The sequence below is a fragment of the Durio zibethinus genome, chromosome 18 (genome assembly GCF_047325235.1).
Source record: "Durio zibethinus cultivar Kanyao isolate XHJ-2024 chromosome 18, ASM4732523v1, whole genome shotgun sequence".
Classification (NCBI taxonomy): Eukaryota; Viridiplantae; Streptophyta; class Magnoliopsida; order Malvales; family Malvaceae; genus Durio; species Durio zibethinus.
Window position 1 is genome coordinate 19,000,801 of NC_143179.1, and position 21,009 is coordinate 19,021,809.

At 28.7% G+C, this 21,009-nt stretch overlaps 2 protein-coding genes across 2 annotated transcripts; one reads left to right on the forward strand and one right to left on the reverse strand.

The window, feature by feature from the left end:
* Nucleotides 1-3,435: 3,435 nt before the first annotated feature.
* LOC149513836 (S-protein homolog 1-like) lies at nucleotides 3,436-3,849 on the forward strand. The gene has a single exon (XM_089748141.1). It carries the CDS (start codon nucleotides 3,436-3,438, stop codon nucleotides 3,847-3,849), a length of 414 nt encoding a protein of 137 aa, XP_089604267.1.
* Nucleotides 3,850-9,771: 5,922 nt separating this feature from the next.
* On the reverse strand, nucleotides 9,772-13,882 carry LOC149513837 (WAT1-related protein At1g25270-like). Its single transcript, XM_089748142.1, has 8 exons — nucleotides 13,740-13,882; nucleotides 13,574-13,636; nucleotides 13,370-13,486; nucleotides 13,054-13,297; nucleotides 12,810-12,965; nucleotides 12,398-12,549; nucleotides 12,082-12,305; nucleotides 9,772-9,911 (listed from the first exon to the last, which is right to left on the reverse strand). Exons 1-8 carry the CDS (start codon nucleotides 13,880-13,882, stop codon nucleotides 9,772-9,774), a joined length of 1,239 nt encoding a protein of 412 aa, XP_089604268.1.
* Nucleotides 13,883-21,009: the final 7,127 nt, after the last annotated feature.

Below are 21,009 nucleotides of genomic sequence, written 5' to 3' on the forward strand. Positions count from 1 at the left end.
CTTAATTAGTGTGATGACAACAAAGTGATGAAGAAAGAATTTTAATAAGAAATAAACAAAAAGTTAAAATTAAAATAAAACTAAAAATGTTATCAATGAAAAGGTAAATCGAAATACATGTTAAAAATTTTTTCGAACTCAATTGTTAATGTTTTGAAAATTTCTTTTAAAAAATTATTAATTACTGCAACAAAGCAAAGCAACTTGAGTAATATTTCACAAACTCTATTATATTGGACATTGTTGCTTCCCTTAGAAAACTTTGGAATGCTTTTGTTACGGAATTAACCATCAAGTTCCCTCGGTTTGAGAAAAAAAATTATGTAGTTCCCTATGTGTAAATACTAAACTTAGCAATGATAAGGTAAGCTCTATCGATTGAGTTTTTCAACCATCGAAAGAAGTTATATAGGTTGGGTATCTCAACCAATATAGAAAGCTTTATAATTTTGAGTATCTCAATCAAGAAAGCTCTGCAGGTTAAGTTTTTCATCAAGGAAAGAAGTTTTATAGGTTAAGTATCAACCAATAAAGAAAGCTTTATAGGTTGGACTAAGTTAAATGTTAAATGTGAAAGTCTAAGCATTTTGAATTAGCAAGATATTGAACTTGAAAATTTTAGCCTTTAAGAAATTTTCAGACTTCGATTAGGTTCTACAAGTTAGTAAGCTTAAAAGGCTTGAACCATATAAAAAGTTTAGCCTTTGGCGAAAGTTGAAAGTGAAAGCAAATAGACATTCTTCCATTTATTAGAAAGCATTTGTCAAGAAAGGCTAAGATATCTACTAGTTTATATAAGTCATGTTGAAAATGAATCTTAACACAATGTTAAAGCATCTGTAGATTGCATTGCTGAGGCACTAGAGTCCCCTTTGTGATGTATAATGCTGAAAACTTTGAGTTCACTGCAGAGAAAATGAAAAAAAAAAAATTGTAAAAGCATTTAGGAAGTTTATGCAATATCTTTTAGAATTTAGCTCAAAGTGGTGGAAAAGGCCACAGTTAGGTCTTTAGTGATAAAAAAGTAATTTCATATATATAAAAGACTAAAAATTTCATTTATGACCTTACTTTTTGGAAGCTACTATCAGTGATCGTGGTGTGAAGCTTTCTTCACTAAAATTTCTTTTCTGCTCTAAGTTGGTTAAAGAACCAAAGTGAACAAAATTTTATTGCCTGTTGTTTTCATGGTCTTTTACATGACACCTAGTCATTTTCCAAAACGTGTTGTGTATTTCTTTCTTTGAAATTTTCCAAACACTGCTGGGTCAATTTGACTAGATTGCTTGAAGAAAATTTGTATTTATCCGGTTTTCATGCTTTAATAATTTTTACTTGTATGAAATATTCACTATCCCAGCTTGGGTGCTGTCTCTATTGCTGTTAGTTAACAAAATGATTGTTGAATACAGGAGCATTACTTTGTTATGCTTTGCTGGGGCTATCAGGGTTCTTTGTTACATCCTGTGATTGAAGAGTGCGTAATGATTTGGCTCAGCCTTGTCGAGAATTATACCTCTGTTGCTGTCAGCGGGGTATAACTCTACTTGTAAACTTCGATGGACGTTGTTGAATTATACTGTCAGTTTGATATTTTAGCATTCATCATTAGTTTTGCTAAAACTTTGTCAACTTCATGTCGTTGATATACTAAAGGAGAATGCTTAAATCACTTAAACAGGGAAACTGCTGCGATTTATCACCGTCGACCTTATCTTCTCTTTCTGTTCCTTCGACCCCTCTTCTGCCAAATTTTGTCTCATGATTGGTATAGTAGAGTTCATTTCATGTTTATCTCTATGGTTACACCTTATATGTCTATATATGCTTATGTGCAAACCTGCAGCCAACACATGCACAAATACGTGGAAAGGAAGTGGCAATTTGCATCAAATTTTGTTCATGTAATGTTCAAAACCTTGCATGTCTTATACTATGTTTCATCTCTTTAGTCAATTACCCAATAATGTGCAATATGCAATTTACTAATTCAATGTGGAGGAAATGGTGGGTTTCCTTCAATCTGAAAGGAAAATCTACGCTCAAACTGTCAATTGTCATATATTTGGAGGCATCAAATAATTTTTTTAATCCTCCCCTCTTTCCCTCTTTTCTCTTTACTGATATGAAATGTGTCAATTATTTGTCCATTTATTCAACACAAAGAGTAACATTAGCAATCCTTCCTAAGGTAGCAAATTGTTGTTCTTTAACACAAAGAAGAACTCCACTTTAACCCTTTCACTGTTTTTTTTTACATTAACATCCTCTACCTATGCTCAAATCAATATTTTATTTATTTATCCTCCTAAGGTTTACTGTGCTGCTGTATACATGTTTTCAAATTGGAGCATTAAAGATAGCTCAAACCGATGATGTCTTTGGATGTTCTGTCACGTAGCTATTACTGTATCTCTGATTAATCGGCACTCACCTTTTCCTTCTTCTCTTTGAGACTTGTCACATTATGCATCTTTGTTTTGCTTTCCTTTTGGTCTTGTTATTTATTTATCATGTGCCATCTGCACATTTTAGAAGAGTCTACCCTGAGTTGCACTTCAAGTTTGAAAATTATATTGGCTTCATTTTTGCTCATCGTATTATTGACCTAATTCTAAACCTTCCACTTCTCTTCCTCCTTCCCTTTCCAGTTCTCCTTTCATCGGTTAATCCTTGTGTTATTGGGGTGCCATTGTTATCGCTGCTGACACCGGACTGGGTTAATGGGGAAACAGAATATAACTTCAAATGGTCTGAAAAAAGTTTTACTAGGATCTGATTTACTTTAGAGCAGGTTGCATTTGCTTCTTATTTATTTGAGATACTAGGCTATTGAAGTATGATTATATTTGTTAAATGTCAAAAGTATGATTATGTCATACTTGTGATTTTGATTATGATTATGATTATGATTCTAAGTTTAAATGTCAAAAGAGATAAGCATAAACTTATTATAATGATTATATTTGTTATAAAGTTATGTAGTCTAGATTATAACTCAACTATTATCAAATCATAGATTGCTGTTTTATCTATCTCTTAACCTCTATCTATGAAATCTATTGGCTAATAAAGTAAAATAATTAATAATAAAGTAATAAAGTAATAATTGTTAAAGTTTTAGAAATATTATATAATGCTGACGTAAGCAAATAAAAATATATTAATATAATGACTCAAATCAAAATATAAGAATTTATTTGGATACAATAAAATATTAAAAGTTTTTTAATAAATTTATGATATTTCGAAGATAAGAACTAATTTATTCACAATGTTAATTTCCATATATGACTTAATTCACTTTGCAAAATATACTCTATCCAAAATATACTCTAATATGAGCTAATACTTGCATCAAGAATTAATTCTTCAACTATAAAATGAAGAAGTAACAAGAAACTCTAACATAAAAACAGCAAAGAAATCAGAGAAATGGGCATTTCCAACAAATTCATGGCCATCCTACTTGTAGTAGCCATTGCCTTAAGCCAAATCAGTCTTGCTCATGCCGGAAAGAGATATTATGTTCACATCATCAATGGGTTGAGCGACAACGAATTGACTATACATTGCCAATCCAAAGATGACGATTTAGGTGTGCACCTAATCCAAATGTCCAAAGAATGGTATTGGACATTTGAGGCTAACTTTGGGGGAACGACACTTTTTTGGTGCAACATGAGTTGGGCAAATCACCATGGACGTTTCGATGTATATTGGGTCAATCGCGAATTGCTTGATAAGTGTGATTTCAAGGAGTGTTTTTGGAAAGCAGAAGATGATGGGTTATATCTAAAGAACAACAAAGACAATTCATGGATTCTGATCTATAATTGGGATTCTTGATTCTGTTTTTCGTTATTTTGTATGATCTTTCTTAACATTCACTTTTATTAATAAAAAAAATGAATGAAGAGAATAAAGCTATTTATTTTATAGTACATGCTCTTTTATTTTCTCTTTAGGTTTCTAATAGGTTTTATTTTTTTTCTTTAAACAAAAAAAAAAAAAGGTTGTGTTCTTCTAACAGCAAGCAAATTCATGCATATTGTATCGGTAATAATATTATCTTTTAAAAAAATAGGAATCCCTTAGTAAAAGATTAAAAAAAACAACAATGAAAACAAAATAAGCATGAATAAGCAATCGAATACACAAAAAAGCATCAAATGTTTTATCTTAAAATCGTATATCCAATCTAATACCTAATAATTAATATAAATATATAAAAGATAAAAGTTTTATCTCTTTTTGAAATCTAAATTGTCTAAATTAGTGCTTTTTATATTTCTTTAACTATTATATTAGCTTTCTTTTTTTAATATTTTTTTTGTTGATAATTAGTTTAAAGATAATTGGGAATATATGGGAAAAGTCTTTCACCAGTGGTGTCACTATAATAAAAGTTGATTTCACTTTTGGTTGGTACTATATGTCATGTAAGAAACTATATGAAATTGATGGAAAATTTCATTATTATTCCTGCTAGGTTAATGCTCCTAATCCAACTCCAAGGTAATTTGTATTTATATTTTTTATATTTGATACATAAAAAATTTATTATTCCATAATGATAATAAAAGTATTTTAAATTATTATATTATATTATAATTGTATAATTTTGTATTTTTTTAGGTACAAGTTGAATATTGAGGCATATGATAATTCTAAAAAAGGCGATATTCGTACAGTTCAATACAAAAGCTAAGAATTTAATTAATAGAGATATCGATGATCTTTATGAAATATTTGCTAAGATATTGAGTTAAAAAATATTTTAATATTATTTAATATTCAAATTAATCGAATGACATATTTATACTTATGATTTAGGAAAATGGAGATTATAAAATCCAAGAGATATTTGAAGATCTCTGAGATAAAATTTGAGTGTTCAAGACGAGAGCAACCAAATATAATCTTGAGACAAGTAGTATCAAACTTATAGTGAATAAGAAGTATGATTATGATTCTAAGTTTAAATGTCAAAAGAGATAAGCATAAACTTATTATAATGATTATATTTGTTATAAAGTTATATAGTCTAGATTATAACTCAACTGTTGTCAAATCATAGATTGCTGTTTTATCTATCTCTTCACCTCTATCTATGAAATCTATTGGCTAATAAAGTAAAATAACACCTACTTCAAAGATAACAAGAAATACTTAGAGAAAGAATTTCTGTATCTTTGCTTCAACAATAACTTATGAAAAAATCTCCCATGAAAAAAGTTTGTATTTTAGATTGATTTTAAATATGAAATTTTTAATTTCTTGAAATCGAAAATATTATTGTTTTTGTTTAGAGATTTTTTGGATTTAATAAATTATAGTTTGAGTTTTCTTTAGAACTGATGATAATTGCATAAATATATTCAATATGTAATTAATTTTTTTATTATATTGAAATATATAAATTTGAATAAAAATAATTATAGAAGTTATGAGTTGTTCATAAACTCCATAGCTTATATTATCATTTTAAATAATTTATATTTACATAAGATTTACTGATATGTGAATATATTTTTATGCATCATACGAATTTAAAACTAGTTAAAAATAAGTTTAATGGACTAATAATTATTACAATTTGCATACTACAAAAGATTAAATTGTCATCGTAAAGGCAATAAAATTTTTAAATTGTAAAAAGGAAGTTAAAAGTAGAATTTTAACCTTGATTTTAAGTTGAATTGTCAACTTTTATATTTAACAAAGGAGGTAGGCTGAAATGCCAATCTCATTTCCATCTCTTAACATAGTTGTTGATAGGATTTGACCCAGCACGTATCTTGCTAATTTCAGTGTCAATTTAATTTTTGGAGATGTTCTTCCTTTTGAAAAAAAAAATTTATAATAAATTTTATTAGTGAAATATATAAATTTTTTATTAGAAAGCCAAAGATTGCTAAAAAGTTTCATTATTAGCATTGAAAAAGGTCAAGAAAAGGTCAATAGTAAAGAAATTAAAAATCATGAAATTTGCATTTATTGTCTGTGTTTGTGTTGATATGGGCGAAAAGCCATCCCATTTCACTCGTTTTCTTTGCTAGCTTTGTAGTGTAGGTATAGTTTATGGCAAAGTCACCGCAAAGGTTGTTTTCAATGCACATGATTTTGTTTGTTCCGAATATGTTATCCATGTCTTTTTTTTCCATTGACTTCAAATATTTAGCCAGAAATGAATTAATAGACTATCTTCATATTACTTCCCATACACCAAAAAAAAAAAAAGAAAAAGCTTCTAAATTTATAAAAGCATGACAGCGCTTGAAAATGCTACCAAAAAAGTTACCAAATCTTTGTTTTTTTGTAGTGCAATGACCTATCATATTTTATTTTTTTTATTACATTTATGTTCATATTTGCCCTTCATCAACAATACGAAGAGAAATTCGAGCATTAGGTTTCAGCTTTTATCTTTAATTAAGGTAATTTCGAATTCAATTCTCCAAATATAATATATTTAAATTTTATTTTTAAAAAAAATTACTTTGATCTAATTAAATTTTATATCAGCTTCATATTAATAATGCAAGGAGAAATTCAACCATTAGGTTTTAGTTTTTTTCTTTTATTATGGTAATTTCAAATTCAATTCTCCAAATAAAATATATTTAAAATTTATTTTTAAACAAAATTACTTTGATCTAATTAAATTTTATATCAGCTTCATATCAACATCTTTCGTTAAATGATGTAAAAGTAATTTCCATTCTTTTTCTTTCCTGTAGCTAAAACGCAACAAAACTTACGGCAAATCTTATTGCATCACATTCAAAGCAATTTCTTTTGATTTCTTTTTTTTTTTAGCAAAATATATTTTTATTCTCAAAATCTTAAAACATATTTACTTAAATTCATATTCCTTCAAAATCAAATTTTACATAATAATCAAATTCACTACAGCGCATTCAAAGTCGCAGTTCACTTCTTTGTAAGTTTTATTATTATCATTTTTATCAAGTAAATAGAAAAAAAGGCAACCCCTTTTTTTTTCTTAATTTTCCTTTCTTCTATAATTTGGACTATGAAAATAGAATTTTGTTGGGACTTTGCCCATTTTAAGATGAACTAAGTTAGAAATTTTTTTTGGGTTTTTCAATTTAGTTCTTGATCATCGTTTGATATGTTCTTAACATATTCTTTATTTTCTGTTGAGTTGCCTAGCAAATCTGATAGAATTAAAGTAGGATATCCGCTTTGTATTGCAGCTGGCTTTACCAACATGTTTCCTGCTCGGAGGTGTGGGTCCCTTAACTCCCCATTTAACTCCCCATTACACCCAAAGAAACAATGGAACTAGAGAAGTCGCGGAGTTGCAGTCCTGAAGTCAGTGAACGGAAACAACGCCCTTTTCTTCTTTCCATCCTATTCTCATATTGTTTTCGCCAACTTCGAGAGGTACATGGAATCCAACTAGATTAAAATACCTTTATTTAAGTATAAAATTTAAATCAGAATAAAGATTTTACACTATTTTAGTTAAAGAATAAACTCCAATAGATTTGGGTTCAAAAATATGGGATTTTTTTCTAAATTAAAGTATTTTTAAATTTTTAATTCCTAAAATAGATTGATTCTAATCTTATTTCTCAAATTAAGGTATTTAAGCTAAGTCAAATTCATGATTGAAACAATCTTAAAAAATTATTTTAAAAATAATATCAAATTAAAAAATAGTTAAAATATCATTATTTTAATATGTTTAAATATATTTTGGATTAAAATTAAATTTAAAAATATTTTTCCTTCTGCATATGTTAGAGTTTTTCCCTAAACTAAACTAAAGTACTTTGCAATCTTATTTCTTTAATTGGAATATTATTAAATTTTATTTTAAAAATTAGGTAATATTATCCGATTCTTCCATTTTTCAACTCATTAAAACTTTCATAAATCTATGATTATATATATATATATATATGTATCTCTTTTTTTTTTTTCCAACTAAATGGAAATTACTTAAAAAAAAGAAATTTAATACAACATGATTTCTGAAATAACAATTCCCTCCACTTAAAATTATCTAATTTCTGAAATGATCAACTCACAAATATAGAATCAATGCCTCGTGATGCTACCAGCTTTTGAAAATTGCTACCATGCTACCAGCTTGTGAAATATTTTTCATGATGCCAAAACCTAAGGAGATTCAGATGTTTCTTCAATCATAAATTGCTAGTCAACGTATCCATCACTGCAGTTTTTTATAATGATTTCAGGGTTTCCAACTCCAAGCAAAATCCAGACTTGTAAAATATGCAATATCCAAGCAACTCTATAGAACAAACTTCAGTCATGAATAGGCTCAATCAACACAATTTAAATTAATAAAACCTGCTTATTCATGGGTAGTCCTTCAAAAAAATTAAAAAGAATCTTCTTGATATTTTGACAGAAATCCAATCTTAAAAAAAAAAGTTGTTCAATTCTCTCATCTTTAACGAAGCAAGATCATTTACAATATACATGTTGTGATTAACATGTGAACACATGATTGTGAAATATATCAGTTGCGGTTCCATTTTTAGTGGGAGGATGTCCATAGACACTTCATAAAATTGAAAAATAATAAAATTTAAAGAAAAAATTTTCACTGAACACTTCGAAACTTTTCTTTGAATACTTCCAAAGATGGAAAAAAAAGATAAAAAAATTTTTTTTTCCTAAAACACCATAAAATTGATAAATTTATTAATAATTATTTTATATATTATAAATAGACACCTTTAGAAAAATTATGGATCCGCCATTAAAACCTACATTCTCACTTTAGAAATTTGTGCCACATAAATTCACATGGCAACATCCTAAGTAAATCTATTTAAAGGTCAAGCTATACGCCTAAATCCAAAAACTCGTTCAATTTTTTAGAGGGTTTGAACAAAAAATAAAAACTCTTTAAACAAGTTTAAATATAATTTTTAAACCCATTTAAATTCTAAATCAGGTCTTGGACAAAAAAATTTTAAGCCCAAGCCCACTCGATCCAACCGTAATTTACATATATATAAGTTTTTTATTTTTATATAAATGTGAATTATATATTAATTCACGTATTTATAAAATTTAAAAATAAAAATTATATATATTTTTTATTAAACTTAATTTTTACTTTTATATAATATTTATTTTAATTTATATATATGAATTAAATATAATCCCATTAAATTTAATTGAATTATATATTTTTAATATTTTAGTATATAAATTAAGTTTAATGGGTGCGTTCAAAATTTTTTTTTTTAATTTGAATCAGGCTTGAAAAAATTTTAAAGCCTAAAATTTCAAATTGGGTCGGACTTAAACAAACATATAAGATATTAAAATCAAATATGAACTCAGCCTAAACCCAATCCGACCCAACTCATTAATACCTCTAATCGTAAAATTCAACCAAAAAAAAAAAACTAACTAATGCTGAAAAACCCAATTCTACAAAGTTTCATGATTTTGAAGCGGTAAGAGTGAATTAGATTCAAGAATTCAATTTAACTAGCTTGTAACATGCACGATGCACAGTTAATTTTTTATTTTATAAACATACAAATATAAATAAATGATCATTATATAATAATATATAATATTTTATATAGGTGTAAAATCAATTGGTTTGATGTAGTTTTATAGCTTTAAGTATGATTAATATTTTAACAACCCAACCATTGAAATGCTCAATAGCTATTCTAGAAGCCATTTCATAACCCTCTGCAATCTGGATGGGATGAATCCCACGTTCTAATAGCCACTCTGCCTGCTCTAAAAGTATCCAGCCATGACAACAACACCAATCGTCCCATCACCAATTTCATAATCTGGACTTCGGGATAGTTCAACCATCAATTTGGCAATTTGATTGTCAACATCGATTTGCTCCAATATCGTCGCTCCATCATTTGCTGACAACATCCAAAAAACAAGTCAGGAAACTTTGAACACGATCTAGTGTATGATTTCACTAACAAATCGAAGTACAGAAATATAAATTTCAAGATGCGTTTTCCTCAAACATTAAGTCAGCAAAATTTTAACTAAACCAAAGTTTCCAATTGAAGACTTTTAAGTTTAATAAAGAAACTATAAATCCTGAAATTACCAATAAAACCTACATTTATCTTCACAAATAGCTTATTCTAACTAACTTCTTCTTTCGAAGCTCCAAGCCAAATAGAACATTAATCAAAAATAATTTTTTAAAACCTAATCGAGTAACCAGGAACTTAATGATCAAGCAAAAATTAAAAAAAAAAAAAAAAAACACAAAACAAAAGAGTTGGAAATGAGTTAACTGATGGTGACATCGCCGTCGGGGTTTTGGAAAATTATTTACGCATAATCTTAAGTTGTTAAAAGAATACAAACCAAAAAGATAACAGAAAATTAGTAGAATATAACCAATGTGTTGTTAAGCTTTGAAAGATTGATACTTCTAACCCTAGATTTTTTAAAATGAGAAAGAGAAAAAGGCATTTAAAGGCGAAATCAAGAATTTTTCTCATTAGAGTAATGGCAATGATGGAATTGATTTGAGTTGCTATGGTGAGTAGCTGATTCAGGCAAACAATCATCAAAACTTTAAAAATTAAAAGAAAAAAAAAAGCAAATAAGCTTCGACAGATTAACCAAACATACCTGAAAAGAAGATTTACGACAAGAAATAATGGAAATCGGAGAGGTCACTGGCACATGAAGCAGATGCAGGAGCTGAATAAAAAGCGATGGTGGCACAAATAGAAGAAACAAAGGCGAAAAATTCTTGGGTGGAGACACCAAATTTGCAAATTAAGTAGTGTTCATTGATTTTTCTTTTTTTTAAACAATTTGTTTTTTGGATTTTTTTTTTTTTTTTTTTTTTTGCTTTTTAAAAGAATGGCTCCTAGTATTTTTATGGCTTTGCCTTTTTAGTGGAAAAAATAAAGATTATCAACAGTGAGGGTGACAGTTATTATTAAATGTTTAGACGATACTTTTCGTTTTTTATTTTTTTTAAGTCAAGATTATTTTTTAATAATAAAATTATTTTTGTTTATTATTCTTATAAAAGGTAAAAAAAATTAATCAAATGAATATCATTTAAGTACAACTAATAAAAATTATTTACTAAATATTATTTTGATTCTTAACTTTTATTAAAATGAAAAATAATTTTTCACTATTTTTTTTTACAAAATAAAAATAAAAAAGTTATAAAATAAACTCTTTTCCTGAAGATGCTCTGCAGTCTAACCGTGGGTTTGAGGCTGATTTCATTTACTTTGCTTAGAAAGTTATGAAAATATTACGTAGATAAATTCACGTTTGTCCGTCATAAACAATACGAGAGTTCACTTAAAAATAATATGACGAGAAGTTCTAACATTAGGTTTGGGTTCAAAAATAAAGAAAAGATTTTTTTCATGTTTCAAAATTATTGAATTTAAAGTTTATAAATGTATTAAATCCATAGGTTTCAATTTTGAGAGAGTTTGAATAAAAAATTAAAACTTGTTAAATAGATTTAGGAACAATTTTAAGTCCGTTTAAATTTTAAGCTGAACTTTAGACAAAAAATTTAAAACTTGAACTTAGTTCGACCTAGTCCAAATTTATATATATACATTTTTTATTTTTATGTATATGTGAATTATATATAAATTAATTCATATATATATAAATTAAAATAAGATTTATATATATTTTATTAATTTTAACTTTTATATAATTTTTATTTTTAATTTATATAAATACGTGAATTGAATATAATTCTATTAAACTTAATTTAAGCATATTTTTTAAATTTTTTATTATATAAATTGAGTTTAATGGGATTTATTTTTTTAATTTAGATTAGGCTTGGAAAAAATTTTAAAGCCCAAAATTTTGAGCAAAATTGAGCTTGACAAACATATAAACTATATGATTAATATTTGTTTAAATTATTTTTATTTTTAATTTATTTTTATAATTTAAAATTATTAAATTTCAATCGAATGTATTGTTTGCCTTTGGATAGAACAATGTCTAATTCAACTTGTACACACACTCATCACTTATTTATAGGCTTGACATCAAGATCTATCTACTTAGCACCCTCAAGATCAAGATCTTCTTCACTTAACTGTATCTCAACGCGCTCAAGATCAGGATGATCTCTTCTTAATTGTGTCTCAACACTCTCGATATCAGGATCATCTCTTCTTGATTGTACTTGAACAATCTGGATTGCAAGATCATCTCTTCTCGACTGTGTCTCAGCACTCTTCCCCCACAACGTGGCATATGTTCCAATAATAATTAGTAATCCACCTATAACGCTGTTAATTTTGAACAAAAAAACACCCCAAAATTAGTGGAATATATGATAATGTTATTTGATCAAAAAAGTTGAAAGAAAGTTATTAGATACCTCCCTAGGTGAATCTCCTCCTGTAGTAAAGTAGGGCCCATGAGTGCTGTAAAGATGAGGGCTAAAGGAGAAGTCGCGAAGACAAAAACTGGTCCTTGTTGTCGTGCGCACCATGTTGCAAGCATTACTGACAATCCAGATGCAAGGATGCCCTATCCATTTTATTAAATGAAAGAATAAATTTAGCGGTAAAAAAATATCATTTACTTTTAACTTCTAAAACTTGTTTGTAAACTAAAGCTTAGTATTTCTATCTCTTTTTGTTTTCTCCTCCTAACCCTATCACTGTAGTTAAAAGTTTTTTCTTATTTCAAATATAAGATATAAAAGCATATTAAGAAATGTAATAGATAATTTTATATATCTACAAAATTAAGAAAAAAAAAACAAAATAAAATTAGTAAGTAATTACCGAGTAAGTTATGGCGCTAGCATCCTGCGCCAAGTACCAAGCAGACCAATCCCTCTCTATAGAGATAGCATATATAGTGGAGAGTACAGTGCTACTACTACACATAAACAATAAAGAAGAGAAAACTGGGTAGGAGTATGTCCTGCTCATCATCGTCTAGTTAAAACAAAGGGAAAAAACTAATTGTTAATAATTTATATTTTATTTTAATATAGTTTATATTAAAATTCAAATATATGCATACCAATATGGTAAGAAAGATCGCAAAACAAACACAACTGCTGAAAGCTAACATGATCCCATATACTGGCCTTTGCACTTGGGTTAAAGCTGCTATCCCATGATGCTGTAATAAATCCACAGAAGTGGACCATAGATGGATGTTTGGTCCACTGTAGAAGCTAATAATCATGGCACCTGTGATGCTAATGACGGTGCCAATCAACTTAAACTTACCAGGCCAAGTGGCTAAAGTGAAAGTCTCCATCCTAAGAAAACAAGTAAATATCCTTAGATCCAAACTTTGCTTTTTTTTTTTTTTTTTTCAAAATCTCCAATACCTGAAAACGATTGCCAGCATGTAAGTGACGGCAAGAGATAGATTTGAAATTGCTGCCAAGTATGTCACAGAAGCAAAAGCAAAGCTGGCTGCAAATATATTCTGCCCTAGTGCTCCCCTTGATTCCACGAAACAAAATTTAAATTAATCAATAGATAATTAGGTTTTAAATAGAAAATTAAATTTTAAAAAATAAAGTGCATACCCAAAAACTCCAGCTAAGATGCCTAAACCAGCTATCCTCCATGTCAATGCGGGCCTTGTACTCCTGCAAAAAAATTTTTTTTTTTAAATTCATACGCAAATTATGAATCAATGTATTATTTATTTCACATTTAAAAAACATATAAATTTAGTTTTTAAAAACGTACCTGTCAACTATCAATGCAAAGGGGAGTATACATATTGTGGCGACGATGAATTGATATACCACCAAAATTCGTAAACTAAAACCGACGTTATAAGACACCTTGTATAAGATATTAACCCCAGCGCCAATGACTTGTGTTAACATCATGCCAAGAATCCAAAAAAACAACCTTGTGTTCATGGTGCTGGAACTAATCATAACAACGTTAGTCTTAAATTGCAAAAAATAATATATTATATTTTTTAGAATCATGCAGTAGACATCATGCCCGGGAAAGCTATTATATTTTTAGAAAAATATCATCACCTAAATATTATTACAGAATCACTACTCAGATTCTCTAAAATATCATTATTAAATCCTTATTATATACATGAATAATATATCAACCATGAATTTAAACATGAGATATTAAATTAAAATAAGAATGAGAATCTAAACAATAAAAGAATTAACAATACATAAAATTAAACTTGTAATTGAATTTAAACAATCATAAATAAATTATAAAATATAATTAAAATCAAACACACATAAAAATAAATAAACTTTATTAAAAACATATTTTATATTTTATATTTTAAAAATTTACTTATCACAATATTCTAAATAAAGAAAGTTACTACTTTATTTTTATTATTATATTCATATCAAGATTAAAAGAAATATATGAGATCCATTACTATGGTCCCACGTCATCCCTTTTTACTGCCTAAATGGTGTTAGTATTCCATTTTAAACCAATCCATTAAAAATGCAAAGAAGAAATAAAGAAAGCCACAATGGTCCCCTCGCCATGGCCTTTGTTTCTTCTTCATATGTGGCTTTCTTTTTTTGACACTATTTCTTTATAATGAAAGAACACAAGCAACCTACATGCAGCAAGCAACGCCTCATACAATGACTACAAACCAAGAAGAGAAAACAGTGACACCATCAAGGTCTCCCAAGTACACCCATCACCACCCTACCTTCCTTGAGACACTACCTACATATGACATCTTTTCTATTTCATTTAAAAAAAAAAAAAAAAAACCAATCGATATGAAACAGTTAAGAGACACTCAGCTTTGATAACAAGGACAACAAGAACCGAAACTAGATGGCACAAACTAGTAAAACAAATCAACATGGCGTAAGCTTTCCTACAAGTAGATGCATGGAAAATAAACCATAAGCAAGGGACATGTTGAAACTTTAAGTCTCTTTAAACACATAAGGCAGCAAACATATGAATGATGGAGCTTTAAGACATGCAGCTTGAAACTTCATGGCTTGTACCAGAACCCACACGTGAAACTAAGAGCTGGAAAAGAAAGAAAAATTCAAAGTTTTAGACATTTCTTCACCCTCTAACAACTTACCTCCTTACTTTAGAAACCACCTTCGGTTAAAGCCTTCTTTCCACGTCAAAATGGGATGGACTGTATACATAAAAACATCCAAACCGTGACTGCTTATGGAAGCTAAGCAGCACGGTTTGGCGGCAGCTTTCCAGGTCTCTCTTTTTTCTTTTTTTCTTTTCAACTCATACTAACCAAAGGATGACCATGAAAGATGGAAGAGAAAAGGATTTGGCAAGACTTTATGGGATGAAGCCGATTGCTGCAGCTGCCATTGGAAGAGACAGGGAGCATTCGGCCAAACCAAAAAATCAGAACTTCATCTCTTTTGCAAGAACAAAATAAAACAGAAACATAAATCAAACACAGCTTGAAACTTTATCAACAAATAGCAAACACAAAACATACAAGGAACACATGAAAAAAACTTTGTAGAGCAGATTATGGGGAGTGCAAGATGGCATGAAAATAAAGAATAGAAGTAGGAAATAAGCGCCCTTAAATGGCTGCTCACCTTTGCAACCTTACTATTTTCTCTTGGTTTCTCTCCCTTCTTTTTTTCGCTCCTTTTTTTTTTTTTTCAGAAGCTTCCTCCCCCCTTTTTTTTTTAGCTCTCTCCTCCTCTCTTGCCCTGCTCCAGCAACTTCCACCTCTCTTTTTGTTCGGCAGACCCAAGGAATGCCAAATTTTCATCTTACTCAATGAGGGCCCATTAACGGGAAGCCGCGTGCGGAAGGAGTTATAGGCCCATTTCAGCCTTCCATGCAGCATACACTCCATGCATTAATTGGAAACGTCAATTCCTTTACCATTTCTTCCTTAATAGAAATAAGTTCAATGGACGAATAATTATTACGATTTGCATACCATATAAGATTAAATTGTTATCGTAAAAGAAATAAAATTTTTAAATTGTTAAAAAGGAAGTTAAAAATACAATTTTAATCTTGATTTTAAGTTGAATTTTCAACTTTTATTTTTAACAAATGAGGTAGGCTCAAATGCCAATCTCATTTTTATCTTTCATCACAAGTCACAGCTGCCGATAGGATTTGACTCAGCACATATCTTACCTAGCTCATCAGTAACTTAATTTTTGGAGATGCTCTTGGTTTGGAAAAAAATTTTATAAGAAATTTTATAAGTAAACTTTATAAAACTTTTAGTTAAAAATAAGTAAATCAAAATTAAAATAATAAATAATAAATTAAAATATTTCGTCACATAAATCAATAATGTAAAATTTTAAAAAAAATTAATAAATTATCTGCATGAACTCTTTAATCCCAATTATTACCCAAATAATGAATGCATTTACGAAACTAAACAGCAATAACAAATTACAAAAATCATTGTATTATCATTAAACCTAAAGAATTAAACTATAACTACAATTAATAAGAACAAGCATAGGAAAATTATAAGAATTTTCTTGCGGGAAAACATTCTAAAAATGAAGTTGATTGTTCAAGCAAATGGGTATCCCAAAATAGAAAATTTCTGGCCAAATAGAAAGTGCAAGGTTTCAATAATTATAAAATATTCTGCCCATGAAGGATCTACGCTGTAAAGTCTTCGTTATATTGTAAGGACATCAACAAAGTCACATCAAGTCCTACATCACATTTTATTTAAAAAAAAAAAAAAACAAAGAAACTAATTGTAGAAAGTCAAATTAGGATGGAGTTCATTATTGGAAATTTCTTTAAAATTTCGAATTAGAGTTCACTTTAATTGGCAAGTGTTTTTAGGTCTTTCTTAGGATTACGTTAGTAACAATTACGTTTTCTCTAATTTTGGATATAGTTTTTAACTTAGAATATGGTGCTGGCTGAGGGCACACGCAATGGTGCATTAAGCTAGCTCTTATGATTAAAAAGCCTGAATATCATTAACTGAGCTTAAGGGATGTGATATAAGATTAATTTGTAAATTACCCTTCTTGTCTTGAAAGTTTGAAAAATTAAGTGTAAATTAATAGGCAGTTAAACAAAAAAGATTCCAGCTTCAATCTTATTAATTACAAAAAATTCACCCTTAATTTTAAAAATTCAAGTGATGTTTATAGGTTTAATTAGTGTTTAAATTCAGAATTTAAGATGAAGTTTTTATCATAGGTCGATTAGGATAATTATTTTCTTTATCATTACTATTAATATGCATTAAAATAAAAGATATGCTCTTCTGTAACGTGCCATCAAAGATAGTAGCATTAATATGTATTAAAATATTCTTTTGAAGATTTTTTATCCCAATTAACAAAGATTTTGTAAAACGTAATCTACAAATATTCATAAATAGTAAACAATTAATTGACTACTACTAAAAATATAAATAAATAGCTCAGCTCAAACAGAAAGAAAATAGAGAAAATTAAAAACTAAAGAGGAAGTAGAAATTACTAAAATTACATGCACATTAAAGAAAACCCAATGCATTACCTTAAGTACCTGTGAATAAATGAACACGTGAATTTCGCATCACATACTCAACAAAGTAAGTGGCAATGTGGCATGGTCAGGAATTTGTATAAGTGGCATTAATATTAAAATATTATTTTTTTTGTTTATATTTTTTTATTTGATATAACACTGACAAAATTAAATAGAGAAAAATATCACACAATATAATATAAATTTTAAATGAATATATATATTTTCTTACAATTTATCCATAATAAAAATTTATTTCAATGATTTCTTATTCTACATAAAACTTTTTTCTCAACTTTTCTATCGTGCCGATTAAAATGTTAAAAAATAATAGAAGAAGGATAATAAAATATATTTTTTAATTTTTTTATAGTGAGATTAAATTTGTACTATCAAATAATTAATTATCTATGAAATAATTATTATATCAAGTACATCAAACCAATAATAATTTATAAATTAGATCAGACTCGTCATGAGAAAAATCACACTTAATTAGTGTGATGACAACAAAGTGATGAAGAAAGAATTTTAATAAGAAATAAACAAAAAGTTAAAATTAAAATAAAACTAAAAATGTTATCAATGAAAAGGTAAATCGAAATACATGTTAAAAATTTTTTCGAACTCAATTGTTAATGTTTTGAAAATTTCTTTTAAAAAATTATTAATTACTGCAACAAAGCAAAGCAACTTGAGTAATATTTCACAAACTCTATTATATTGGACATTGTTGCTTCCCTTAGAAAACTTTGGAATGCTTTTGTTACGGAATTAACCATCAAGTTCCCTCGGTTTGAGAAAAAAAATTATGTAGTTCCCTATGTGTAAATACTAAACTTAGCAATGATAAGGTAAGCTCTATCGATTGAGTTTTTCAACCATCGAAAGAAGTTATATAGGTTGGGTATCTCAACCAATATAGAAAGCTTTATAATTTTGAGTATCTCAATCAAGAAAGCTCTGCAGGTTAAGTTTTTCATCAAGGAAAGAAGTTTTATAGGTTAAGTATCAACCAATAAAGAAAGCTTTATAGGTTGGACTAAGTTAAATGTTAAATGTGAAAGTCTAAGCATTTTGAATTAGCAAGATATTGAACTTGAAAATTTTAGCCTTTAAGAAATTTTCAGACTTCGATTAGGTTCTACAAGTTAGTAAGCTTAAAAGGCTTGAACCATATAAAAAGTTTAGCCTTTGGCGAAAGTTGAAAGTGAAAGCAAATAGACATTCTTCCATTTATTAGAAAGCATTTGTCAAGAAAGGCTAAGATATCTACTAGTTTATATAAGTCATGTTGAAAATGAATCTTAACACAATGTTAAAGCATCTGTAGATTGCATTGCTGAGGCACTAGAGTCCCCTTTGTGATGTATAATGCTGAAAACTTTGAGTTCACTGCAGAGAAAATGAAAAAAAAAAAATTGTAAAAGCATTTAGGAAGTTTATGCAATATCTTTTAGAATTTAGCTCAAAGTGGTGGAAAAGGCCACAGTTAGGTCTTTAGTGATAAAAAAGTAATTTCATATATATAAAAGACTAAAAATTTCATTTATGACCTTACTTTTTGGAAGCTACTATCAGTGATCGTGGTGTGAAGCTTTCTTCACTAAAATTTCTTTTCTGCTCTAAGTTGGTTAAAGAACCAAAGTGAACAAAATTTTATTGCCTGTTGTTTTCATGGTCTTTTACATGACACCTAGTCATTTTCCAAAACGTGTTGTGTATTTCTTTCTTTGAAATTTTCCAAACACTGCTGGGTCAATTTGACTAGATTGCTTGAAGAAAATTTGTATTTATCCGGTTTTCATGCTTTAATAATTTTTACTTGTATGAAATATTCACTATCCCAGCTTGGGTGCTGTCTCTATTGCTGTTAGTTAACAAAATGATTGTTGAATACAGGAGCATTACTTTGTTATGCTTTGCTGGGGCTATCAGGGTTCTTTGTTACATCCTGTGATTGAAGAGTGCGTAATGATTTGGCTCAGCCTTGTCGAGAATTATACCTCTGTTGCTGTCAGCGGGGTATAACTCTACTTGTAAACTTCGATGGACGTTGTTGAATTATACTGTCAGTTTGATATTTTAGCATTCATCATTAGTTTTGCTAAAACTTTGTCAACTTCATGTCGTTGATATACTAAAGGAGAATGCTTAAATCACTTAAACAGGGAAACTGCTGCGATTTATCACCGTCGACCTTATCTTCTCTTTCTGTTCCTTCGACCCCTCTTCTGCCAAATTTTGTCTCATGATTGGTATAGTAGAGTTCATTTCATGTTTATCTCTATGGTTACACCTTATATGTCTATATATGCTTATGTGCAAACCTGCAGCCAACACATGCACAAATACGTGGAAAGGAAGTGGCAATTTGCATCAAATTTTGTTCATGTAATGTTCAAAACCTTGCATGTCTTATACTATGTTTCATCTCTTTAGTCAATTACCCAATAATGTGCAATATGCAATTTACTAATTCAATGTGGAGGAAATGGTGGGTTTCCTTCAATCTGAAAGGAAAATCTACGCTCAAACTGTCAATTGTCATATATTTGGAGGCATCAAATAATTTTTTTAATCCTCCCCTCTTTCCCTCTTTTCTCTTTACTGATATGAAATGTGTCAATTATTTGTCCATTTATTCAACACAAAGAGTAACATTAGCAATCCTTCCTAAGGTAGCAAATTGTTGTTCTTTAACACAAAGAAGAACTCCACTTTAACCCTTTCACTGTTTTTTTTTACATTAACATCCTCTACCTATGCTCAAATCAATATTTTATTTATTTATCCTCCTAAGGTTTACTGTGCTGCTGTATACATGTTTTCAAATTGGAGCATTAAAGATAGCTCAAACCGATGATGTCTTTGGATGTTCTGTCACGTAGCTATTACTGTATCTCTGATTAATCGGCACTCACCTTTTCCTTCTTCTCTTTGAGACTTGTCACATTATGCATCTTTGTTTTGCTTTCCTTTTGGTCTTGTTATTTATTTATCATGTGCCATCTGCACATTTTAGAAGAGTCTACCCTGAGTTGCACTTCAAGTTTGAAAATTATATTGGCTTCATTTTTGCTCATCGTATTATTGACCTAATTCTAAACCTTCCACTTCTCTTCCTCCTTCCCTTTCCAGTTCTCCTTTCATCGGTTAATCCTTGTGTTATTGGGGTGCCATTGTTATCGCTGCTGACACCGGACTGGGTTAATGGGGAAACAGAATATAACTTCAAATGGTCTGAAAAAAGTTTTACTAGGATCTGATTTACTTTAGAGCAGGTTGCATTTGCTTCTTATTTATTTGAGATACTAGGCTATTGAAGTATGATTATATTTGTTAAATGTCAAAAGTATGATTATGTCATACTTGTGATTTTGATTATGATTATGATTATGATTCTAAGTTTAAATGTCAAAAGAGATAAGCATAAACTTATTATAATGATTATATTTGTTATAAAGTTATGTAGTCTAGATTATAACTCAACTAT